Source organism: Onychostoma macrolepis, chromosome 07 (genome assembly GCF_012432095.1).
Source record: "Onychostoma macrolepis isolate SWU-2019 chromosome 07, ASM1243209v1, whole genome shotgun sequence".
Classification (NCBI taxonomy): domain Eukaryota; kingdom Metazoa; phylum Chordata; class Actinopteri; order Cypriniformes; family Cyprinidae; genus Onychostoma; species Onychostoma macrolepis.
Genome location: NC_081161.1, coordinates 4176384 through 4203515, shown reverse-complemented (window position 1 = coordinate 4203515; position 27132 = coordinate 4176384). Strand labels below are relative to the sequence as shown.

Below are 27132 nucleotides of genomic sequence, written 5' to 3'. Positions count from 1 at the left end.
ACTCGATCCTTTCTGTGATTGGTGAATACTGACAAGGATTGAAATGTGTGTGTGTGTGTGTTTGCAGCCAGCACTCCTAAGCGACTGTACGCTGTAAGAGTGAAAAGGAGCCTTGAGCCAGAAACGCCCGAGCCCTCAGTCCCTTCTAAAAGATCCCGGCGCAAAACACGCAAACTGGGTACATCAACAGTCCTCTGAAGTGTTTGCTATTCAGTCGTTTTTTTTCTGACTTGTCTGTTGCTTTTTCACTGAAGTTAATAGTTTGTTGTTTTGTTTCTGCAGATTCATGAAGTTGCATGAGCTGACAACTGATGCAGTACTTTTTTTTATTAGTTTATTCAGTGTCAAAGATTGTTTCATATTTTATGTTCATTGCAAATCTTTTTTTTTTTTTTATCACTGTTTGCAGATTATAACTTGTTGTCTGATTTAAGCAGAAAGCGAAAAAAAGTTAAATAATTGGACTGTGTCCATAATATATTTTGTATCTTTCTTGAAGGAAAAAACGTTTTTACACTTACATCAGGTCTTGTCTTTTTTTAATTCTATAAATCTTCCAGCAGTCTCACTCTCACTGGAGCTCTGTTCGGGTGGGATTGTTTCTATAAAGTTCAGTTGTATGCTTTGGTGTTTGCACGATACATTGTAGTGGATGCATACAGCTTACAATAGCATTTCAACAGATACTCCATTAAACCATATCCCTTTAAAACACTGCGGTGACACGATGATGTATTTTTGTTGGCCAAACTGTAAGTTTTTACCACACGGGTTCCCCACAATAACTCTTGCTTTTCCACTGGCTTCAGAAAATAAGCTCTGTGACCAACAAAAGTTTCGTTCATCATGATAATCTTGAATTCTGAAGCGTAAGTATAATAACCAGAAGTAAAAAGCGAAACGTTTTCATTTATTTAAAAGCATTTTCCCTGAGAGTTTGAGTTAGAATAGTTTGCACACGGGATTGTAAACACAACGAGGCTCTGTAAGCAACTCGCAAGTAGATGAGTTTAAGCAGTTTGATGCAATGATGTTTACTGTCCCCAATAACTTCTGTAGTCCTTTTTAGACACAAATCACAAGATGGTATTACTGGTGTATTTTATGTTGTAAAAATAAAACTTGAGAAGATCTTGAGCTTGTGTTCACCGCAGACCATATTTGAACCAAAAACACACTGACTTCGGTTCTGGGTTTTGGCTTACAAAAATACATCATCCTATTGTTTATCATAACGTCACATTGGACTGTCTGAATCACCCTCTATACTTCATGCACCATAGTGGGCATTATTAAGTGCACTTTTCCACTTAGTGTCTAAATTCACATTTTCATTCACTCCCTCAGTTGGATTATTATAGTGATCTAATATGGGAAATAATTTATGAGGGTAACCAACTTATTTTTCAGCATGACAGCTATTCATTACCATAACAAACTGATGTCCTTTTAACTTCTTTGCTTAATTTTTTTTGCATTTTTTTCCTCCTGTAATAAACTATTTTTTGTATAGCAATTTTGGCGTGTAGAGTGCTATATGGAAAAATTGTAAAATAAATGTTTTGATTCGCTGAACTCAAGTAACTTGCTTTACACAAAAGCTCAACTTCGGCATATTTTTGTAGTGCATAATATGCTTTATAATAACAGTCTCATGTGTTGGTAAAGCTTTTAAGGGTATTATATTATATGCATTACTAATCCGTAAACCGCGTGGTGGACACCAAATGTTAGCCTGTATATTTATGCATAGGTTTCTATTACCTGATGACTTAAATGTCCTGTGTTGTATGAGATGATCTTTTAAAATTAGTCTCCAGAATCTTAAGATTGAATCTCTCAGGATTTGAAACCAGTTATAATGGGATTTAAAAATATTGCTCTAATAAGATGCTTGCATTTTTAAAGGTTATTTTTAGTCAAGAAAATCAATTTGGATTGTAATAATGTCGTTTTTATTTTGTAATTGAAGTGCTTCAAGAAAATTTCCATTTGGACCATTTAGGATTGGGGTCTCACTTAAGTTTAGGGACTAACTCTCACTATTAACAAACTATTAACTATGACTTTTGCCTCAACAGACTCCTAATTACTGCTTTATTAGTACTAAGGTAGTTGTAAGTTTAGGTATGGGGTAGGATTAAGGGATCTAGAATAAGGCATTAAAATGTGCTTTATAAGTAATAATTAACGGCCAGCATGCTACTAATTTGCATGGTAATAAGCAACTGATGAGAACGGGTCCCTAAACTAAAGTGTTACAAGGATTGGTTCTTTAACCCCATTAAGCTCACCTGTGGGCCGCTTGGTGCTCTCTTTTGTTTCATTGTCTTTTTTCTCTATTACATATTTGAGTATGTAATAATCATCATAAATTATATATCATTTAAATGCTTAGAACTCCAAAAGTTATCCTGTGAAAACCATTTTGAAATGAGACATTGCGTTACCATGGAAATGGTACTTTAAAATCTTTTGGTGGCCTCCTCCCCCAAGTGTCATATTACGTCTTTTAGAATCAAAACTTTTTATAATCTTGACAAAATACATATTGTCAGAAATGGCTGAGTCTCAAGGTTCCATATTTTGTGATAGAAGTAATATTGACAGAGAAATTTAGACATTTGTGAGAACATTGCAAAAAATAAATAAAAATGAATGGCGTTTGGATGGTACCCCGTGGCTGTTTGTGGTATAACGCTCTAAATAAAATTTCACAGGAACCTCAAATTTTTTTATATCAACTTCAAATTTGGAACATAACTTATTTAGACATAAGGCTTTAATTTTATAGCAATTTTGTATTTAAAATATTTTGTGAAATATTTATTTTATATAAAATAAAAAAATTGGTACAGTGCATTTTCTTTACAGTAAATTTAAACTTCTATAACTTTTTGGTACTTTCATTTTGAAATGATTCCACTTCAGATTGCCTTTAAAAAAACAAAAACAAAAAAAAAAACAGTTCAACCTTAGGTCTGTATTCCAAAGCGTTTATAACAATTTAAGTTTGTATAGTGCACTTTGACGTCTATAGTCAAAAATGAGGGGGTGACACTCAAGGTGTTAATATTAGGATTATTTTTTTGTTTTTTGTTTTTTTTTTGACTAGAGTTTCTTAAAAGATGGCATCCTTTTTAAAGAAATGGCATAACTATAAGCAGGTCTAAAGCAGAGTGGTAATAATCAGTGGAGAGCACTAATGAGTTGGGAACCTGATCCCGCGCGCATGGCGCGTCCAGTAGGAATCGCTCATTGGGGCGGGAGCTCTTGCCACTGTCTCATCTCACTGCCATCATCACCCTGTCAAGAAACTTTAAAAAGCACTCAGTTTGAGCTTTTTATAAAAGCTCGGATAAGGTGCACGCTGACTGGGTGATTTGAGATGAAGCGCGTCCTCGCAGGTTACGCAGCGCTTATATTTATTCTCATTACTGTTCCTTTGACTAATGGCACTCCGTCGAGGTATAGTCTGTTCCAGGGCAGTCCTTATTCCAGCTCTGCTTCGAGACAACGAAACAAGTAAGTGTCCTTCCTATTATGGAGTTAGGGGGGGAAAAAAAATCAGATCAGTAATCTCAGGTAAAATGTTATTTTGAGCGTTATAATATATGTAATATAGCCTACATTACACTTTAGTTTGGGGACCAACTCTCACTTAAACTATTAACTATGACTTTTGCTTCAACAGACTCCTAATTAGGCTAATGCTTATTAATACTAAAGTAGTTGTAAATTTAGGTAGGCTATGGTATGGATTAAGGGATCTAGAATATGGTCATACAGAATAAGATATTATTAATATATGTAATATATAGGCCTATTATTAATAATATCGCGATTCAAACTGGACAGAGCACATCTCTTGGCTTTTTTTTTTCTTCTTGTCCCGATATTTTAAAGAAAATTAAGATTCAAATTCCTCGTTATGTGCAAACACACCTGGCAATAAAGCTCATCCTGATTCTGAATCTGATTGGTTGAAACACAGCAATCATTCTAGAAGCCTAACTTCTGTTAACTAACAAGAAACTGATCAACGAATTATTAATTGAATGCAGTAGCTAATAAATTACAGCTATTTTTCATGCCTTCCTGAGAGCTATGTAAAGCTTTACAGTATCCTTGTTACACCTTACATGCAGTAATAACAGTGAATTATACATAATTACATGCATAACCATAAACCCTATAGCCTAAAGTAAGTGCTTGTTAAATAATACTCAGTATGTAAAGGTATAATTGCACTGGAACTGGAACTACTTGCACTTTAATAATTAATGCACAACAAATCTAATGCAGGACACATAACTATACGAATTTCCTATACACAATTTTTTACGTAATCAATATGTAATCATCGAGTTATGATTTGGGTAAATCGTTTTTAACTAGTATGTTATCTTTTATACTAAAAAAGTATTTACTAACTATGGATATTTCTGAAGAAATAGTTTTTAAATGCAGTTTTCTAGAGCTTTTTCCCAGACAGTATCCCTCTCACCTTTTCTGTTGGCCTGTTATTACTGAAGGAGAAGACTTGGACATTTTTTCACTGAATCACTATTGATTCGTGGAGAACTCGGGAACATGTGGAGTCTTCAGCCATCACAAACGCTAAAACAGATGCAACCTTTGCAGTGATTTATTTATTTAACATACCTCCAAGAAAAACATAATTTCTCACAGTATTTCTCTACGCTGTTATGGATTTTCATTAATTTCTGTATCATGGTAGCCCACTAGTAATGACGTAAGTGTTAGTTGCTACATTCTAAAGGAATTACTAGCTATTTGGAACAGTATTCTGCACTGTGAGAAACAGAAAAGGCACTGGTTACTTTCTGCCAGGACATTATCCATTACATTTACAGACATTCCTTTAAGCATAAAACAGCAATGCAATGCATAATTCAAGATAGGAATACAACAGCAGTGAAAAATCAATACTGTAAACTCTGCTTTTACGGACTTTTCTTAAAGGCTAGGTTCATAGTAGCCCACTATAAATTAGTGCTACTAAATCTGTCAGAAGGAATTACCATCCAAAAGCTTACAATGATTTCAGTCTTGAGTTATGCTTTTCCAAGTAATTAGTAATTCCTTATGAACGATTGGGTAATATTACCCAAATAATGAAAATATGTTCAAAGAACACTGAGCTAATAACTAAGAAAATGTTATTTTGGAATGTTCGAAACCTTTTAAAAACGTTCTGCAAACATTTTGGGAATGTTAAACTGAGATGAACTACTCCAAGGCACTCGTGTAGTAATAAAAAGATTTTAATTAACTGGGCTAAATCATTTGAGTACGCGTTTTGGCTTCACAGCCTTCTTCAAACAAGTGTTCTTAAACTATTAGTAAGCAATCAAAGACAACTGGTTGGTTAATCAATGGGAGTGGCTAGAGATTTCCTCGTTGTACAAAACATCAATATTCAAAAAGAGAGAAAAATAAAACAAGAAATGATCATTTAATTAATATTAATTAATCAATAAATAATTTTGGAAATGTTAGCTACTTTTAAAAGTGCTTTGAACATTCTGTAACAAGTAGTTACGGTAACACTTTAGAATAGGGAACACTTATTCACTATTAACTACGACTTTTCCCTCAATAAATTCCTAATTTGCTGCTTATTAATAGTTAGTAAGGTAGTTGTTAAGTTTTAGGTATTGGGTAGAATTAGGGATGTAGAATAAGGTCATGTAGAATAAGGCATTAATATGTGCTTAATTACTACTAATAAATGGCTAATATTCTATTAATATGCATGCTAATTAGCAACTAGTTAAGAGACCTTAAAATAAAGTGTTACCGTAGTTACATATAAAAACGTAACATTTTAAAAACATTTAAAAATTAGATGAACGTCCAGCTAAAATGCTACAAAAACATTCCACAAACAGCTTAAATAACGTTGAGAATATTACGAAAGACCAGAAAACTTTATGCAAACATTCTATAAACGTTTGTTCGTGACTTTAAGAGAACGTTAGCCATATAGAACAAATTTTGGTCTCACTTTATTTTAAGGTCCAATTCTCGCTATTCAAAAACTATTAACTAGAACTTTTGCCTCAATAAACTCTTAATTTGCTGCTTATTAATAGTTAGTAAGGTAGTTTTTAAGTTTAGTTATTGGGTAGGATTAGGGATGTAGAATATGGTCATGCAGAATATGTGCTTTATAAGTACCAATAAACAGCCAATATGTTAGTAATAAGCATGCTAATAGTGAGAATTGGTCGTGTTACCAAACTTTTTGTTTCTTTTCTTTTTCTTTTTTTTGAATGTAGAGTATAAATTTGTTTTCGCTGTTCTTCACTCTTTTGCAGAAACTGGTGTGCTTTTGTGGTGCATAAGAACGTGACATGCGCTGTGCTGGCAGCGAACGAAAACGTCATGGAGCCGCAGCTCCTGCCCTGTCCGCCGCATCAGCCTGACTGCACACAGCGGCTGATGTAAGTGTCTCTGGAGAGCGCATGCAGTGGGCGGGGGTTGCATGGACATTTTTATTGGTGGAAGTGACCAGAGATCAGATTAGATGAGATCAGAACTGGATTGAAGTGGAATTGCTCCTAGAAGGATAAGCAGCGCAGTTAAATTGGACCAATTGACTGGCAGGTCATTGCTTTATCAGTCTCCAAATTATTTACGACCTCTGAAGGGCCAGGGGCCACACTGAACAGTCTGTTTTAGCCTGTGTAAATTGTCCAGAATCTGTGAGAACTTTTCAGAAATGCTGCAATTAGTAAGTCACACATGTTTGTGCACATCGCCTGCTTTTAAAGCTGCACTCCAGATGTGTGTCACTGCTGAAGTAAATCCTAATAAATTATGTGCGTAATTCTGCACTTTGTTGTTTATGTTTGCATGGCTCATGAAAACAGGAATGCTTCCTTTTGTGGACAGAGTGGTTAGGCGAAGGAGATTAGTGACATTTTTCAAATTTCGCAGGAATATTGTTGTCACTTTGCTTCTTCTGAAACATGCAGCAAACATCCAGGATATGTGCTGTTTAGTGTTCTTTTGCTATAATGTGGTAGTTAACGCTTAAGTGTGTATTTTATTGGTTAAATACCCTTCTAATGTGCAGAGACTATCAAGAGTAAAGAGTTTTTTTTTTTTTTTAATTGATCTTTTTATGAACTAAGGCAATATTAGTTTAGGTTAAGATCATGTTGTCCTTAAGCAATATATTTAAATATATATAACAATTAAAAGGTGTAAAGAAAATGTGTTCTTTTTTACACGATTGTTCCACTTTGTGACATGACTCATCATTAAATTGAAACATTTCTTGAAAATGGTATAAAGGTTTGAATATGAAACCAGCATGACCACTGTGAAAAAGAAGTGCACTTTGGCATACTTTAAAAAACAGTACTTATTATAGAAATAATATAGTTTAAAATATGCTTAAGCGCATACTAAATGTGATTTTTTTTTTTTCAGAAAGCTAATTGCAATTTAATTAAAATGTATTAAGATTAATTCAAATGTATTAAGAAATTTATATTAAATGCAATAAGCATTTAAAATTTTAGGGTGCTATTTAATTTGACATTATTACAAAGTGCACTTTTTAAAAGTGTGTGTTGAAAAACAGAAATCATAAAAGTGAAATATTAAGTGCACTTATTTTTCATGGGGGGACTACAAAGAGTACATTTCTTAGAACATGTCACATTAGATTTTAAAGATTTTTTGGTCCCGCTTTATTAGGTGTCTTTATGTACCAGAAAATGAATCGTTACTTACTATTTTCATGTTGCATTGCAAAAATATAATGTATAACGTCAAAACATGTTTGTACACAGCATTATATTTACTAAATAAATATATTTCTATCTAAAAATACACTATATTTAATAAAATGTTTGTACGTATAGTAGTTAAAGACCCGTGATATGAAGTGGAAGGTTATTTTATTAACCTGGACACTCTTATATGTCAATCAGTGGCATGAGTTTAGGACAATAGTGTCTCACTAAATGCAGTGTATCTGTGTATGCTTTTTTGGCTAATATTACCCACAACCCTTGCAGTGGGACAAATTTGTGACGGTTCATTTTTGATGTTAGTTATAGTAAAGTGGCTAGGAATCTGAGGCCAAAACAGTGTATTGTATCATCTGTCAAATGCAAACTTTAAGTTTGTGGTTCAAACTGAATCGTGTCCCATTTAAAACTATGGTCAGAAATCTGCTCCTAATCCATAACTGTCTTTCTAGGTATCAAACTCACATGAGGCCCATGTACAAAATAGGCTACAAACAAGTGACTGAACTCGAATGGAGGTGCTGTCCAGGATATCAAGGCCATGACTGTACTGAGCTGAAAAATACCCCTCAGAAAGCCAATGTTGTTGAGGAACCACGTCGAGATGTTCCTTCAACCAACAGCCAACAACAGAGCATCTTGGGTAAATATTTTTAAATTAATTTATAATTGGAAAAGTGAACTAACATGTGCTATGCTAGATGTTATAGCTGAAATAGGGCCACAACTCAATTATGTTGTAATTAGTTAGAATTACTTTTTTTGAGTAATCACATAAAAAAAGTTGTTTCTTGAACTTTGTTTCATTAGAAGTTGTCATAAAATTAAAGTGCCCCTATTATGGGTAATAAAAGGTTCATATTTTGGTTTTGGGAGTCCCCAATGACAGGATGACATGCATGCAAGGTCAAAAAACACTTTCATTGTCTTATAATATGCATTTTTACCTTATTTGCTCAACGACTCCCAAACGATTTGTTTAACGATTCATTTTTCCAAACCCTTTCTTTGCGTGACGCTAATCTGCGGTGATTGGTTTCATTTCCATTTCATCGTGCTTGTAATGCCTGATAAATCAGTGTTTGTGAGCGTAGTGCTGCTTTGTGTACAGCGTTACCCGGGAAACCTCTATTTTTACCTCCAAAAGCGGCACCTAGTGGCAAAGAATGAATTTGCATTTTCATTCAGACCAGCTGAAAAAAACAACAAGGGGCGGGCAATATGCTAATGTTTCATGTTGAATTCAACATGAAACGGCTTGGGATTCTTTTAAAAACGTTTCAATGATTCAGAGTCGACTCTTTCTTTTGAGAGACAATAACTTTATACATGGTGCACTTTCAGATTTAAAACTTTGCAGGATGTTTTCATTCACTTAGGGCTGTGTTACGCACTGCATGAAAGGTAATTTTCAAAAATCCAAAATAGGGGCACTTTAAAGAAAATTGATGCAGACTGTTATTTTTTATTTTTATTTATTTTTTGTTGAGTTACTGTGAAAAAAGTACATGTGATTTTGGTTGTTCTAGGACCAGAAGTGTTCTCGAGACACATCCATGGTCTCAACCCGGGCATAAAGGACATCATAGCCGTCAACTGGGAGATTATGGAGATCGTCAACATGAGAGTCAACGAGTTCAGGCATTAGAAGAAGAAGTGGAGCGTCTTTCTCAGACAGTACTCCACCTGCAAGCCATGACTTCTGCCAATGCGAACCTACGGCTAGATTTACAGGAAGATGTTACCAAATTCGTTCTGAACATGTTGGGGAATTTGCAACAGCCACAGGATGTCAAAGCGGGTGGAATCGAGAGCATAACGCTCCCATATGACCTCCGTTCACCACCAGACACTGATGAACTCCAGAATCACATTACCCAGCTCTCCAACACCATCAGTACCAACACTAATAGCATCCAAGATCTGCAGATCCGGATCCAAAACATTGATGGACAGATGCATCAACTAACAGAAGCAAGCAACTCTGGACCGCTTCAGCCTTCCTCAACAGCTGCAACCAATGAGTGTCCATGTCAGGCATACATCGATGAGAAGCTTACAGCCCTTCGTGAGGAGCTTCTTCAAGGAATGGACATCAAAATGGCAGACATGAAGAATGCATGCGACTACAAAGTGCTGTCTGTGCAAGAACAATGTGAGGAACAAGAAAACTCTTACTTGAGCTTGGCCGAGCTCCTTGACTCCAAAGAGACTGATCTCCGCAAAGAGATCCAAGACTTGCGTCTCCAGCTTCCCATTGGTAAAACCCAAGAGTTGGACAATGCTGAGGTCCAGAAGCTCAAGGACACCCAACAGATACTCCAAGACACCATTAGGGAGCACAATGCCACCATTGCACAGATAAGTGCACAAGGGCATGTTCTGGAGGCAAGGGTTAGTCTTGCGGAAAGAAGTGCAGAGGTGCATTGCCTCTATCTTGAGGAGAAACTGAGAAGGGAAAGACTTAAGGAAGAGGAAGACCAAAGAATAGCTTTTGAAGAGAAGATCAGTGGTGTTCAATGTGACAACAGCACTTCTCAGCTACTCTTAGGTCTTGATCAGCGCCTGGAAGTCTTGGAGAAACATGCACAGGTCCTGAAGGACGAGGTTGGCTCTCTTAAAGGAGATCTCAATCAGACCATGAGTTTTGAAACCCTCCTGCAACGGGTGGAAAATATAGAGGTGGATTCTGGACGAAACCAAGAGCAAGTGAGGACAATGAATGGCTTGCTTGATGAACGCATGGCTAGCATTGAAGGTGTTTGTGGTCGGTTTGAGCCAATGTCCGACAGTCTGAAACGGATTAAAGATGGACTGAACAAACACGTCAATGGCTTGTGGACTTGCGTCCGTCAGCTGAACAGTACAGTACTTGCACATACAAGAGACATTAACACGTTTAAAGCAAATTCACACCTCTCAAAAGATGGACAGGATGGGATCACTGATGCACCTACAGGTAAGCAATACTCCTCAGTGGATAACAAAAATGGAGCAAAATGGTTGCAAAAATGCAGACTAGTTTATCCAAATAAATAATACAGTATTTGGAAGGGCAGTCCTATTAGAGGGGCCTGGATTTTCAGAAACCTATTTTTTGGAAAAATTATGGGGTGTTCATTTAAAATGACACACAGACTTCAGTAGAGACTTTAGATTGTCCTTTTCCTCCATATGCAAGTTGTCCCTAAACCCACAGGGCTGAAGGGAACAACTAGATTTCAATCAAATTTATTGAAAAAAGGCTTCAGGTGAAAAAAGGTTAAGAAAGTTCTTATAAACAGCCACAAAAATCACATTATTGCACATTGTTGGAGCCCCGACTAAGAAAAGTCCAGAAACCATCTAGGTTATAGAAGTATCAGAAATTGATGTGAATTTTTATAAACATTAAAAACTAACTAATCATTTTGACATTGCAAATAAGGAGAGGACTATTTGTATGTACCATTTTCTACACCATGTTCTTAATTCCTTTTGTTAGTACTCACTTTTTTTTATAATGCTGACATGAAAATGTGTCAGTGTATGAAGCTGGTTTTCTTTGGTGATGCATTTATGGAAGTGGTCAGTTACAGCAAATAATAGCTTTTTTGCTATTAATAGGATCATTTCTGATAACACTTTCCTAAATAATAGGATTTGTCTGATAACATTTTAACTGCAGATTGATTATAAATATTCTTTTAGTCTTTCAAAGCTTTAATGCAGTGCTTTGCATATTTTCTACAGCCATAACCTGCTTTGATTCATTAAGACACAGTATTACTGTAAAAACTCTGGATCGAATTTTTTTTTTTTGTAATTATACCATATCTACTGTTCATGCAAGCAATGGCATTCACAAATCAGCAACAAAATATTGGTAAACTCTGTGATGTCAGTCATAGAAAATTACCTTTAAATGCATTGCACCATTTTATTTATCTGCTTGGATGAGAAGAATCTCTTTAGTTTCTTTCTCTGTCCAGTTTAACAACTTTTTTTTTTTTGACTTCCAAGTGACAATGTTACTGTAAACGGTAAGGAGTAATCACATCACCTCCATCAGATCTTTATGATTGGCCCAAAGCAGACTTCTTACACTAGTAAGATGTGCTTATACTGGTAATTTTGTGTATTTGTTTACCAGTAATTTACCATTTAGGTTACAACTTCTCATCCCTGAAATTTGGCAGAACTGATACACTATATTGCCAAAAGTATTGGGTCACCCCCTTCTAATGAAAGCCAAGTCCTAATCCAAGCTGAACACCTCTGGTGTGACTTTAAATGCAGATCTTGAGCCAAAAACTCTTTACCAAACACCAATGACTTGTTCATACACTATATGGACAAACGTATTGGGACACCCCCTTCTTTAGAACAGAAAAAGGCACTTCCAAAACTGTGGCAACAAAGATGAAAACATAATTCATGTATTTAAAAATTGAATTTCCATCTCTGTTGCAACAGTTTTGGAAGTGTCTAAAATGACTGTACCCATATGTACAAGTCATTGGTGTTTGGTGATGAGTTTTTGGCTCAAGATCTGCATTTAAAGTCACACCAGAGGTGTTCAGCTTGGATTAGCTGGGTTTCTGCAGACCAGTCAAGTTCTTCCACACTGACTAAATCAATCATTTCTTTTTGAACCTTGCCTTATACACAGAGGCATTGTCATGTTAGAATAGAAAAGGGTCCTGTCCAAACTGTTGATTTACAATTAGAAGCACACAATTCCCTAGAATATCATTATATGCTTAAACATTAAGATTTGTACTCATGGAAATTACTAAAGTAGTCAAACCTGTTTGTTAGAAGGGGGTGACCCAATACTTTTCAAAAATGTCCTGTTCACGCATGATCTTCAAACTAATTTTCTATAAAAAGGCTGTGCATGTGAAATTCCCAATAGTCTCCCTAGTGATGTCCTGTCCCTACTATCCAATAAAGAGGGAAAAATCTGAAAATCTGATCTAAAAACTAAAAATAAAGGTTCCAAATAATGCGTTTCCACAGCGATGCCAAAGAAGAACCATTTCTGGTTCCAGAAAGAACCTTCCAGTGAACAATTCTTAAAAGAACCATTTTGCTAAGTTTGAAGAACATTTAAAATTTCTAAAGAACCTTTGCCACTATTAAGAACCCTTTTGCACAATAGAAAAGTTATATGGATGTTGAAGGATCTTCATGGATAGATGCCAATGAATAATCTGTTTTTAAGACTGTAAGCAACTGGTCTGTTTTTGTCAGTGCTGCTAGTCAAAACGATGTATTTTGCTGGTCGTCTTTTGGGTTTTTGGACGCTTCTGCTGTATGAGCTCCACAATGCAAATGTAGGCTACGGTGTGCATGAGGTTGTGTTTTTAGAGGGATTTCCTTTACAAACACAAGAATGTTTGTGTTGTAAGCAGGTATCTCCCAGGGGAAGTAGTGTTTCCCCTTTACGTATTAATTGTACACACATGTTACAACTGGACAGGCTTCAGAGTTGTGCAACATTTGGACATTTATGGGATTATATTGTGTGAGTGTGTGAGTGTGTGAGTGTGTGTGCGTGTGTGTGTGTGTATGAGTACGCATGTGGGCATCTGCTTCTCATTTGGTGATTTTGTGTTTGTAGTTTACAAGATGTTCTGGACACACTAGTCAGCTTGGCGTTTCACCTAGCAGCATTCAGAATAATGCATTTGATACTGTTGCAACACACTTTACTGACAAAATATAAGTAAAATGGCACAAGGACGAAGCCACAAAATGATTTGCAGTCATAACTTTGTTTGCAGTAAATCCAAAGGATATACTCAAGGACTCTTGAAGATTATGAATTTTGTGTGCATGTGGTTGCACTTTATTTTACATTACATGCACGCACTTCTAATTACAGTGTAAGTACTGGGTAATACAAGGCAACTGCACGGTTAAGATTGGTTTAGGGGTAGGTTCGGGATTAGTACCTAGTAATTACCTAGTTATTGTAATTGTTAATAAGCATATACAGTAGTATGTACATGCAGAACAGGACTGTTAAAATAAAGTGCTACCAAGAAAGCCAGTGCATCATGAGCCTGAATATAAAAAACAGTAACGCTTTACAGAAAGGTCCCATTAGTTAATGCGTTAACTAACATTAATTAGCAATGATGGTCACATTTGTTACAGTATTTATTAAAATTTGTTAACGTCAGTTAATAAAAACTGTTCATGTCAGCTCAGGATCGTTAAATATGAACATATACAACTTTGGATTTAGTGCACTAGTAAATTTTGAAATAAATATTAAGTAAGATAAATAAATGCTTTAGAAGATTTTTTTTTCTATTAACCAATGTAGTTAACTATGTTAAGAAATGGAAACTTATTGTAGAGTGTTACTGAAAACGCATAGTTCACTGATATCGAAATATGACATATGAAATATTTGTAGTGGATCAAATAGATTCATTTTGTGTATAAAAAAAGAAACAAATGTTGAACGATGTTCACTAACATGGTGAATTTTTTCGACTGAATTGAAGATTATTCTCTTTGCATGTGTGAAGTATTTTACTAATTTTCCTGATCAATCTGATTTCAGCGAGTATTATGTATTATGCACATTATCGTCTTTGACAGACAGCATGTTGAAGCCACTCAGGCCATCATTTTCTCCTTCTTGGAAAGCGATGACGTGGTCAAATCATCCGTTATTGTGGGTTTTCTTGGAAATGCACGTACCCCCTGGACCTCTGCTTCTCGTAAATACTACAGTGTATTGTGCATGTTATTTTTTTGACAGACATCAATTTGTGATATTCAGATGAGGTGGATTTGAGAACAGATGGGTCATAAGGTAATAATTAATTATTTCTTAGCCAGAAAGTATTAAGTGAAGTGACTGATGCCCATGAGTGTGTTGTGTTGATGTTCTTATGTCTAATATTTCAGCTGGCAAGCAGCCTAAGTCTTTGATAGACATGATAACATGCATAAAGTGGAACTATGTTTGATGTTTGGCTAATTAAAAAACATTCTGGAGACATTTGAAATGCTTTTTGTGTAGTTCATAAACTTATTTTATGAAAAGAAGTTTCTTTCATTTCTTAAATTACATGTTAGTCAGAGACTGACTAACATGAGACTCTCTCTTTTTTTTTTACCGGAAAAAGAGTGGTTTTGATGCACTAATATGTTTTAGTTGTCTCTTATAACAGGAATCTTTTATTTAAACCCATGCATTTGCAGATCCAGTTGTAAATAATAGTGAAAAATCACTTTTTAAAACCATTCCATTATTATCCCTTAGCAGATTTTGACTCATATAAGAGAGCCTAGATGTGGGTGAGTGAATTTTATCTGTAAGTGAGCAGTTTGTGATAGTAATGCCCTCGTCCTTCTCGGTCACATTTGACCTCTGAGATGATCTTTTCCTCCAAGCATGTCGTACTGCTCACACATGTATTTTTATATATTTTATCTAGAGGTCTAATTGTGGGACTCCATTCTGGGAGAGTGGCCATTAGTTTATCAGAAAGACATTGATATAACCGCTGCATTATCCCATGATTCAATGTCCTCTTTGTTCCTCCTTACTGTTCCTTTCTCTGTAATAAACAGAAGCTCTCTTTTATTGCATTCCTTTCTTAAGATAAATGCAACACATGTAGAGGGGCGTTGAGCCCTCCTGCATGCCTGTCTTTGACCCCTTTCGATCTAAAATACCACTGAAACAAAGGAGGTAGGTGTCTGTAGTCCAGTAAAAGTGCAGGTCTTTTTTTATATTTACACAGTTTTAAGTTAAATGCAAATGGAACAGTATCAAACTAAGAACTAACAACTACAATAATTATGGGCCTGTGAAATCCATTTTATTTTTTTCCCCACATTCCATTTTATTTTTTATTTTTCTTTCTTTTTTTACTGTTGTAATATTTCTGGACTCTTTTTTAATGATTAAATCAAATTTTAGTAATCAAAAAGCAGGTCTTAATAATTGAAATTATGAAACATGAAAGGGCCCTATGAAATACTTCCCATATTTCCCAAATTCTGTTTTCAATTTTAAGTTTCCAGAATTCCATTTTAATGGTTTAATTAAATTTTAATTATTAATTGAAAAAAATTTGTCTGCTTAATTGAAATCATAAAATGTCTTTATTTAGTTATTTTATATATATATTTTTTATATTTATGTAATAATAGGGCCCTATGGCATTATTTTTCAAAAACATTTAGGATTCATATTTAAATTGTCTTTTTGTGGTTTAAAGGGGTCATCGGATGCAAAATTCACTTTTACATGTTGTTTGAACATAAATGTGTGTTGGAAGTGTGTGTACACAACCACTCTATAATGATAAAAATCCACCCAGTGTTTTTTTTTTTTATCTACTAAAATCATTACCTCTTTCTCAAATCAAGCCGTTCTCAGCTTCTTGTCTATGTGATGTCACGCAGACCAAGGCTGCTCCCACGATTGTTGATTGACACGAGCGTTTTACTTTAGACCAGCCCTGAGTGAGCTGTAGCAGTCCGCCATTGTTTCACCGCCAGAGCAGATGTAGACAAGAATGTCTCCTGAGCGATTGAGGTGTTTTGTTGTTGGATGTAATAATGAACATAGCAGTCGTCATTTACTCCCGACATCTGAGCCGCTGAAGACGCAGTGAATCACTTTTAGTTTTGTTTTTGAAGGAAATGCACCCCCCGATCTGCCTAAATGCATCTATGTTCGCGCGAATCATTCGTGATCCAGCTTTACCTAAGTGAGGTTTTTTTTATGTATCTTAGCAATTGCCTTTCCAAATAACGTGCTAGTTAGCAAGTTTCGCAGTTAAAGTAAACAGTCTCTCAGAGCACAGCTCCTCACCCCACAGAAGAGAGGGGCGGGGTGAGCAGAGCTCATTTACATTTAAAGCAACATGCTACAAAACGGCTTGCTGAAAACAGAGCTGATTTTGACAGGGTAAAAAGGGTGTTCGTTTTACACTACCATTGAGAAATTTTAACCAAAGTATGTTATAGACTTTTCATTAAGACCCTAAAGAATCATCAACTTTTGGTAAATGGGCATCCGGTGACCCCTTTGATATTCACAGACACTAATCCATATCATGATTTGAAGTGTTCTGACCTACTTTTGATTTATTAATTTGATAAAAATCCATTCCGTTTTTATGATAACTGAGATAACTGAGCTAAAATCTTTCACAGCTCACTCACAGATGAAGTTGATTTTGATTTGGACGTGACTGAAAGTGTTGATGAGAAAGTGGATGAATACTTTGTAATTACCTGGTCCACTAGTTTGACCCAGTCAGGGTGACTTGTGAGCATGACAAGCAGACATAATCGGCCAAATATAGTGATGTAGAGGCACCGCCTGCGTTTCACAGCAATAAAAGTTTTCTGTGAAGGTTATGTCGGTTTAGGGAACAGAAAACATCCTTAGCTCAGCATAAAAACCATTACGCCTATGGAAAGTTCTCATAATAATAGGTGTGCCAACATATGTGTGTGTTTTAGTAGGCTAGATGAGATCATGTGAGCGACTGGGTGTGACATGTAAAGCAGCTACATCCCTCCTTCTCTCAATGTTGGGAAGCAACTAACTTTTTTTCAGTAGCATGAGAACACTGATAAGAAAACTGTGAAATTTACAGTAAGAAAGAAAAAAAAAGCCAGCTGTGGATGCAAGAACTTTACCATAAAAAAAATGACATTTTATGTTTTTCAGATTTAACTTAAATTTATGGTTAAATTTTGTTGGTTTTTTTTACTGAAAAAATGTACATCAGCTGTAAAATATCATAAAATAACCACAGGAATACCATTTCAGTTGCAGTGTATCATGTCAATTTAATTCACGGTAATTCAGAGAATCAGGGGAGCAACTTAATGTATGATGATTATAATAGCAATTCTTGTACAAATGGCACATTCATTCACCAGTTAGCTCTCGGATTGTTTATTCTGTTTCTTATGACCTAGTGGCCAACAGCTGACACTATTAGTTAATTCTCAGCCAAAAGATACTTTTTTTCATATATTACAATTTTCCAGCACATTGATTATTAACACAGAAAAATTAAGAAAAGCTTTAAAGCAGAAAAATATAAAACCCTTTTCCATTAATTGTGCCCTTTAGGGCTTTTCTATGTTGAGCATATGTGTGCATGATATACACAAGCAGCTGAAGAGCATGTGTACTTATTACTGTTCATTGAGCCTAAAGTATTTAGTGAGAAATACACAAGCGTTCTTACAAACACCTGGGCTCAGAGGCAGTTAAACCAAAGAACCTTTAGGGCAGATCAGTTACAGCTGTTTTCAGTGTAAGTAACAGGCATACAAGGCATACAGCTCCTATATACTTTAACGTGACTGGGGAAAGAGATAAATCTCTGGAACTATTTGTCAGGATTACATTTCAATAACACATTTTGAAACACCAATAAAATCTGACAGCATCAGAAGTCTGTTTGCCTTCTGGTTCAGACTTGGAAAATGACTACACTTTGTCCTCACCTCCATACAAACCATAAACACTCCTATTGTTAAGATCACATAGAACTTTTCACCACTATGTTGCTTTTATGGCTTTTTTGAGATTTGGTGGTGTTTTAAAACAATGAGATGTCAGGATGGATTCTCTTGAACCAGATGGCGGTTTGTTATTTGTGGCAGTGACATGTCTGTTAATTGTTATCCTGTCCTCCCATCAGCATTCTTCTACCTTTCTCCAGGTGTTCATAAGAAGGTTTTAGAAGTCCAGAATTTGACCAAAATTGGTGTACATCTTATAGTTTTAGAACTTGTTAAGGTATGGATCAAAATAGGTTACACTCTTTTACCAATTATTCTTTTTTTGGTCAAACAATTCTGTATATTTAATAAATCTACAAAATGTCCATTTAAATTTCAAATAAATAATTATTTTTAATGCAGCTTAAATGTTTTTGCACAATTGTAGAAAACATTGTATCTCACTTTAATCAGTTTTATGCACAGCCAAAACTGACAACAGAAAACAAGATGATTGCTAAGTTTAAGATTACTCTGATGCAGCATTTTATTGTGCACAGAACAAAATCCACGGAGCTGCCTGTGATATTAGATTATTATTGCTGCATATTCTGTTTCTATTGGCTTGTATGCAAAATCTTTACACAGCATTTAGCAACGAGCCACTTTATGTTGCCAAGTTCATTTGTTCCCCTACACTGTTGCTAAACAAATGAGATGCATCAAGACTCATTTTGGAATTGGATCATGACTCTGAATTAAAATGGAATTGAATAAGAATTCTAAAGTTTCTCCAGCTCTACCTAATGCTGAGATTTCTTTTGGACCGGATGGATTGAACCTCTTGTATATAGCAAAGTCACACCTGTTAACTGTCAGGCAGTCTTTATGTTGTCTTCTTCTCTCAGTCTCAGCCATCACACTTCTGCCTCTCTCCAGGTGTTCCTGAAGGTACAGTGGCTGTAAAAGTTTCCTTGGAGGGAGTTCAACCACTCCCTTCACTGGCGTCTGGGGAAGCAGCGCTTCGAGTAACCAAAGTCTCCTCTCACACCCCTCAGGGCATCAATGGGAGCATGCCGTCCATTACAGGCTATGCAGGAGCACCAGGTAAGTGTAGATTATTATTGACACGTGTGTGTGTCTGTGTATTTTCTAATAAAAACAGGAAAAAGAAAATTGGGGTTACCTCAAAGAATGTGTTGAATTGTTCTTGACAGGTTATCCAGGGATTCCAGTTGCCGCTCTCAGTCCTGACTCTGTTTCTGGTATTCAACACTTCATTGCAGCTGAACAGTGTTGGGGAATTACTAAATAAACTAAATAACCACAATTATCGGGGCTCAAGCTTCTTGATGTAGCTGATACAGGATACAAACTAAATTTTGTTCAAATCAGACATACAAACTAGGAGATTGAAAGTAAGTTTTTAAAAGCAAATGTAAAATGATTTCCTTACAGAAATGGATACAAAAAGTAAATTAGTTTATCATAATGCAATCTTGTGTCGGATTCTTACATAGTTTGGTACACTGCCTAATGAGGACGCCCTCTAAGTATTTGCCAAATTTCATAGTGATCAGCCACTCACAACTGAAAAAAAATACAGTGAAGTTCAAGTATGGGTACTGTCAAAAAATTACTCGGTTATGTCTAACCAAAATTTACTTCAGTGAATGTAAAAAGTTAAATGTCCTTAGTTTAAATTAAGTGATGAAATCAATAAAATATTTTTCCAAAGTAACTGATGATGAATTTTGTAAGGAAACCTATTTAATTCAAAATTTCCCAATGGCCCACCACTTTTTGTCTGTGTGTTTAGGTATGGTCTGCAATCAGCAATAAAAGCTGGATGATCTACCTGATTTTTCTGGAATAAATTTAGTAAACTTATTTTTAGAAGACATTTACAATCTAATAAGGGCATCTTGACATCAATTCTGAAGAACACGGGTAGACACAGGAAACATTCACAGATACAAACAAAATACATGCACACACTCACAATATGCTTGTACATAAACACAAAACGCTCACACATAAAAATTTGCTTTTACCTTTCACATACACATAACACTCATTCATTCAATTCTTTTACCTCTCTCTCACACACACATAGCAATCGCACATTCACTGTACAGATGTACAGGTTACAGTGATTTCTTGTTGATGTGTTCCCATTCCCTTTCAAGAAACTTATTGGTTTTGCAGCAGATAACTCGCCTGTCATAGAAATGAAATTATACAATGATAAAACTATGACGTGCTTAAAGAATGTTTTACTTTCCAATCATATATATCATCATTCATTTTCACACTGCCTTCACTGGACCAATCCGCTGTCTGCTCAAAGCTGGAGTAACTTTGCAGATCAGGACATCCTTCATTTTTGTGCATTGTGATGCATTAGACGCTTCATGTGGAGACAGGATAATTGCTGTACTATAGAGATGTGTTTCATCTGCATACTGATGAAATTAAATATTATATTCATGAATTACATTTGATAAAGGAAGAATGTATAAGTTAAATAATAGAGGACCCAGGATTGAGCCTTGAGGGACACCACAAGATATCACATGATGTCTGAAGGTGTGAGGATCCTGCGCAACGTAGTATTCCCTGCTGCTTAAGTAGGGTCTAAACCAGTCCAAGACTGGACCTGATAGACCGACCCAGTACTGCAGTCAGTCAAGTAGATATCATGATCAAGCACTGAGATCTAAAAGAAGTAGGTTAGACAGATGACCCCAATAACTTTGAATAACATTTCACTTGGGTTCTTTTTAATTTTACAATGTCAATACTATTTCTGCATGGGTTTTTAGGGGTCCCAGAGACCTCACAGAGACCATAGACTTGATTTTTAAGGGGGCAACAGAGTTAAAAGCCCTGGACAGGAGAGATTAAAGCACTCCGCTAGACTGTCTAAGAAGGGAGATGTAAGAGAAGGGAGGAATTATACTGGCTCCATGAAAGTCAAAGCTGTATCAGCAGTAAGATATAAGTGACAGTCCTCTTATCACTCAAAGTGTTGAGTTATGTTGGTATATATACACTGATAACAGTAGTGTTCAGAAATGAACAAAGAAAGCTTTTTCTTGCTACTTTTTTGTTAACTTGCAGTGTAGCTCATTGCTTTTCAATAGCTTTTCAGTAGTTTGAATTTCAGTACCTTGGCTGTATATTAAGTACTTTAAAACTATAGCTTGCCAGACTACAAGTTATGCATAATGTAAAGTTGCTTCCCCAACACTGGCAGAACATAACAAATATGTATTGAATATTACATTTTTATTCAATGTATTCACAACTGTCTCTTTACTGCATCTACAGCACAGATTCCACTGAGGACAGTACAAATGGCCACAGGTACAACTAAACCTCCCATATGTTTTACAGAGCTGTGTTATCAATAAGTGACAGTAAAGTGAGTGAGTGTGTGTGTATTTATGCAGGAGAAGGGCGAATGATGACCTATGTGTCGTTTTCGGCTGGTCTGACACTTGTGCCATTCCCTGGAGAAATCGGCATCATCCAATTCAACAATGTTCTGTTAAATGATGGAAGACACTACGATCCACAAACAGGTACATTCATTTATGACAAGACAAAATCATAAATTATCATTTATTTATAGTGTTTACAAAAGCTACCTTTGTGAAAAAGAAATGCACTTAATTGTATTGAATGTGCACTTGTAGTGAACTTCAAATCTTAAAAGAATATTTACTTGCCAAATTATATAATATTAATGAAATAAGATCACTTTAAAGAGAGACACTTTCATAACTATGTTATGTTAAAGTAGAACTGTAAAGAACTATTAAAAGTTCTACTTTAAAGTACATTTTAAATCGTTATGTTTTAATAATCTTTAGTAAAGAAGCACACTTATTTTGTGTTGACTAACACAGTAAAGCACGTAAGATTTGTTTCTTAATATACTTAAGTACACTTTTAAAAAGTGCAGTTTGTAAATCAAAAGATTTACTTGAAAGTACAAATTAAATCGTCACGTTTTGATAATTTTTCATGCTTTACGGAAGTAAATTTATTTTTGATGTGTTGACCAACATACTAAAGCACTTGTAAAGTACCTAAATAGGATTTTAACTGTAATGTGTTATTTAATTTTATATTTTGAATGTACTAGATTGCAACTTCATCATTACAAATGTCTTAAATAGAAATGACTTTTAAAGTGTATTTTATTTTACCATAAATGCTTGTCAGAACATTGAGCAGTATTTTAACCATATTTCATAGCCAATATAATTATGAAATTACATATAAAGATGCACTTAAGTCCTTAAGCGGCTCCTAAAAATTCAGCTAGCTGCATTTAATATAAATTGAAACTATGGTAGTTTAATTAAATTGCATTTAACATGCATTTAGAACAGAATGCCATACACCTTTTCCACTTTGGCCAGTGAATTTTCTGTAGAAAGCAATCATACACAATAACAATAGCATTCTACCATTGTTGTAATCAGAATCTTTATTTTCTAGGTGTGTTCACTGTTCCCCTGGACGGACGGTACCTGCTGAGTGCTGTATTGACCGCTCAAGTGGGAGAAAGAGTCGAGGCCTTTCTCTCAGTAGCCAATCGCAACATCCAGAAGCTTTCCACTGCTGCAACGGGTGGCAGAGACACTCAGGACTGCGTCTGTGGAGGGACTGTCTCTGTAAGTCTCGCTCTTCATCTGAAGCAGGGCCAGAGGACAGGACTGGTGCTCACATCAGGAAAACTGGCCATCTCAACATCCAGTGAAATCCTGTCCTCGTTCAGCGGAGTTCTGCTTTACCCAACAGTAGGCAAGCGATAGCCCACAGCCAATGGCAAACATTAAAGAGACAGTTCTGCCATCATTTACTCAGCCTCAAGTTGTTCCAAACCCACATGAGTTTCTTTCTTCTATTGAATACAAACCAAACAGATGACGGTAGCCATTGACTTCAATAGTATGGAAAAAAATACTATGGAAGTCAATGGCTATCGTCAACAGTTTGGTTTCCAACATCCTTCAAAATATCTTGTTTTGTGTTCAGCAGAAGAAAGAGACTCATACAGGTTTGGAACAATTTGAGTGTGAGTAAATGACATAACTTTCATTTTTGGAGAACTACAAGGTTATACTCTGAAAATAGCTTTCACTGGAATCGTACCCTCAATTTTGTACCTTATTTACTTGTAAAGGTACATATTATTACCTAAAGAGCACATATTAGTACCTAAACCATACATATAAGTATTTTCTAAAAGTGTACTATTTCACTGACAGATTTTGTACCTTTTAAATTCTTCTGATAATGAGATGCTTAAAAAACACTTTACTTGAAGTCTTTATGAATAATGCATTATAAAGCATTATGTTTTCATAAATAATTGTATACAAAATTAAAATGCATTGTATTTTGCATAAATATTATGCACAAATTGCTAAATATTGGCACATTCCTTATACGTGAAATTGGTTGATCATTATGCTTTAATGCATAATACTTCATTTTTACACCATTAGAAAGTATAAACTATAACTTTGGTTGCAATCACCCATGAGATCATGTAATGCATTTTAAAGTGACATAATGCATTAATAATGCTATATATATATATATATATATATATATATATAATGCATTATATATACAGGCTTCAAGTAAAGCGCTGACAATTGAGACATAAATCAAAGCAGAGAAACAGAATGAGAATCCGTTTAAAAACAGAAAATGACTACAGCATTTAGAAAGTTTGTATTAATTGTTCATTGGAAGAACAAACTTGATTTAGCAAGTTCATCTGGTAGGGTGCCAGTAAAACTGATCTTTTTTTATCGCAAAGGTCACCAATTAACGAACAAGGCTGCTTCCACCTGGACCGTGAGTCATTTCTCAGAAGTTAATTCTGAACAGAGCAGTCAGAACAGCCTCATTTATATGTGGTTAATATAATGATGAAGCTATGAGTTTTACAAAATGATTCACAGTCTGGGTGGAACCAATATTGGATCCAAATGTGGACCGCAGTGCATTTATTGGCAAAAAAAAAGCCTGAAAAACTAAATCTTTTTTCACATTTCAGGAAGACTGCACAGATGCACAAAGATTTCAGTAAAGTGTAGCAACCTTGACCCTACAACAGATGTAGGTCAATTCACTGTTCAGAATATTCCACACATCACTAAAACCTTCAACACTAACACTTATCACCAGTTTTCAATAACCTCACCAGGCTTAAAATAGAAATCCTCTCACCCAATGACTGAATGAAAACTTCATGACTCTTTGCCCAAACTCAGACGTTATTACACACCATTTCCACCCAGTTTTTGGCAGATAAATCATTTATTCCCAAGAAGTAGTTTTATCTACATGTATTTTTTAAAATGCATAAATACTATGGAAGGTTGGTTTTATTTTCTGTAAAGAACATATTGGATATTTTGTCTATAGAACAATCATTTGTGCAAAAAATCATATCAAAAATCACTGCTCCTAGATGTTATTTTTATTTAGATCAACTGTAACTGCCTGGATCTTTGTATTTTATCTAACAATTTATAGAAAGAAGTTTTATCATTTTAAATGTCATGTCATTATTGTTACCATCTTCATATCTTTCGTGCAGAAAGATACAGTACAAATCAGAATCAAACTGCTATAAAGGAGTGTATCAGAATGTCACAACCGATGATGAATCTCATCTGCAAATAAATGTCCTGTTATTTCATAGTCTTGTTTTTGTGTTTATGACCATTTGATGAGTGACTCGAGTTTTTCAGTAGCTTGACTTTCTGTATCTCTTATAATATTAACCAGGGTTGCAAATGAGATTGTTCAGCTGAAGTATTCTGAACAAGTTGTTTTCATGACCAAGAGCATATGCATACTGCTGTTCTTAGAGAAAATCTGAGAGCATTATATGGTGAAAAACGTGGAGTAACAATAACTGAGGTTTGTCATTTAATAATATACTTTTTGCTCAGTTGTTTGGTTCTACATTTTATTTAATCAAACATATAAACATGCATACATATTCAAAACATTTTCCTGTATTAAATTGGTATTCTAGTACTCAGTGAAATGTTATGGTAGCAATACTTGTATTAGATTAATAGATTTAACATATGGATATATTTTAGATTAATAGATTGTGCTTGTATTGTTTTTGTGAGCTACTTTAGATAGAACATCTGCTAAGTGAATGAGTGTCAGTAAAACTATACAGCGAGCTAAAACTAAAAAATATTTCCAAGATTTCCAGCAAAAGGGCTGTATGGGTGGATGGTGAAAAGTGGGTGTAATCAATTACATTTAGAAAGGTTTTCTTTGGAGTAACATGCAATGACTAATTGTACACAATTAAACCAGAAACATGTCTTAAAAGTAAAAAAGGCATTGTGACATGGTGCTGTTTAAAAATGAGATGGGAGGATAAAATGGATTCATTCTCTCGCTAAGTAGGCGTTTTCAACATAACATTTCAGCGTGTTGCCTTCATATTCTGTGTTCATCCACTTGCCTGTACATAGTTTCTATTTTTAATAAACTATATACCAAATTTGGGCTTTTTATATCACTGTCTTCATCCAGCCATGTTAAGAGTCATCTATGGTGGATAAAACGTTTTGCGAGCAAACGCAAAGTTTCTAAAGGGAACGCAAATGTTTCGCAAGAGAACGCAAAAGCTTTGAAAAATATTTTTCCAACATACTCCCCGAGTAACTTTGCGTTTAGGGCCAAGGAATAATAAAATAAATGAAACCATCTTGAAACTTCAAGAAACTCATTAAATTATGAGAAAAGTTTCCAGAAAAACTGGCTATTACTTTAGGATCGTTGATGGTTGTGTATGCCTCCTTCCACAGAACGAAACGACTGTTACCATACAGCCATTAATGGAAATGCCGTAAGGTTTTATTGAAAATATTGATATATTCTATTTACACTAAGTGACAACAGCAGCATTTTTTTAGCGATGTTACACCAAGTGAAAATAGTGATTCTATTTACGCTATGTAAAAGCAGCAGATCTTTGCATTAAGTGTAAATAGTAATGCTACTTATACTTATAAATAGTGACAGATACTATTTGCACCTCAGTATTGTTGTACATTAACAGTTTATTCTCAACATTTTATTTAAACTTTTTTACTCGAAATGTAACGTTTTTTTTTTTTTATCGAAACACAATGACTTTATTCTCAAAATTTTGAGTTTATTCACAATATTTTTAGACTTTTTTCCCTCGAAATTTAACGTTTTTTTTTTTCTCGAAACACAATGACTTTATGCTCAATATTTTATGTGATTATTCTCAACATTTTATTACGACTTCTTTTTTTCCGAAAAACTGCGAGTTTAAGCCTGCATTATAATGACTTTAATCTAGAGATGGTTTAGATTTTTTTTTTTTATTATTGTTTAGCCCTATTCTGCCTATTTCGGAGACAACACAAAGGCCTTGAAATATAATTATACCTCCCATCTAACTTTTCTAAACCACTTGTGAACAAGCATTTGAAATGACACACTCATCAAATAAATCTCTAAAACCATAACTAGCATGGTTCATGTCCTAGTTCTAAAACATGTAAATACAATTAAACTGTGTCCACAAGCACTTTTAATCATCTTTCTTTTCACACACATTTTCATGGTTTTCGGTTCCAAGAGCTGGTGTAGATTCGTCTGGTTCTGATGAAGTGGTGGCCTCTGGTCCAGCAACATGTTCTGTGAGATGTAGGGTATCAACCAGCTCTGTCTCTAAAGCGGATAATCCCAGATTTACAGAATCTGTATTAACCAGCAAAACCTGTAAATCACATTCAGGTCTGTATTTTGCAGGTTTATG

The 27132-nt window shown here is 35.1% G+C and overlaps 3 protein-coding genes across 8 annotated transcripts in view; 2 read left to right on the top strand and 1 right to left on the bottom strand.

Moving 5' to 3' along the window:
• The window catches only part of smchd1 (structural maintenance of chromosomes flexible hinge domain containing 1), a 55135-nt gene extending 54615 nt beyond the window's left edge, over window positions 1-520 (top strand). Inside the window, 2 exon segments of the mRNA XM_058781748.1 lie at window positions 68-178; window positions 283-520. Of these exon segments, the coding sequence (XP_058637731.1) occupies window positions 68-178; window positions 283-290 (119 nt within the window). The 3' untranslated portion in view covers window positions 291-520.
• Window positions 521-3260: 2740 nt separating this feature from the next.
• Window positions 3261-26479, top strand: emilin2b (elastin microfibril interfacer 2b). The gene is given in 10 exon segments (XM_058781236.1): window positions 3261-3525; window positions 6345-6470; window positions 8243-8433; window positions 9320-9334; window positions 9337-10749; window positions 19215-19382; window positions 19493-19540; window positions 21609-21644; window positions 21731-21862; window positions 22788-26479. Coding segments are annotated over 10 exon segments (2583 nt in total). The 5' UTR covers window positions 3261-3388; the 3' UTR covers window positions 23105-26479.
• The window catches only part of myom1b (myomesin 1b), a 54066-nt gene continuing 52191 nt past the window's right edge, over window positions 25258-27132 (bottom strand). For 5 of the 6 annotated variants that reach the window (XM_058781229.1, XM_058781228.1, XM_058781230.1 and 2 more), the window contains one exon: window positions 25258-27074. In XM_058781229.1, the coding sequence (XP_058637212.1) occupies window positions 26905-27074 (170 nt within the window). In that variant the 3' untranslated portion in view covers window positions 25258-26904. The remainder of the gene's footprint in view (window positions 27075-27132) is intronic. The other variant, XM_058781232.1, reaches the window with a different exon arrangement.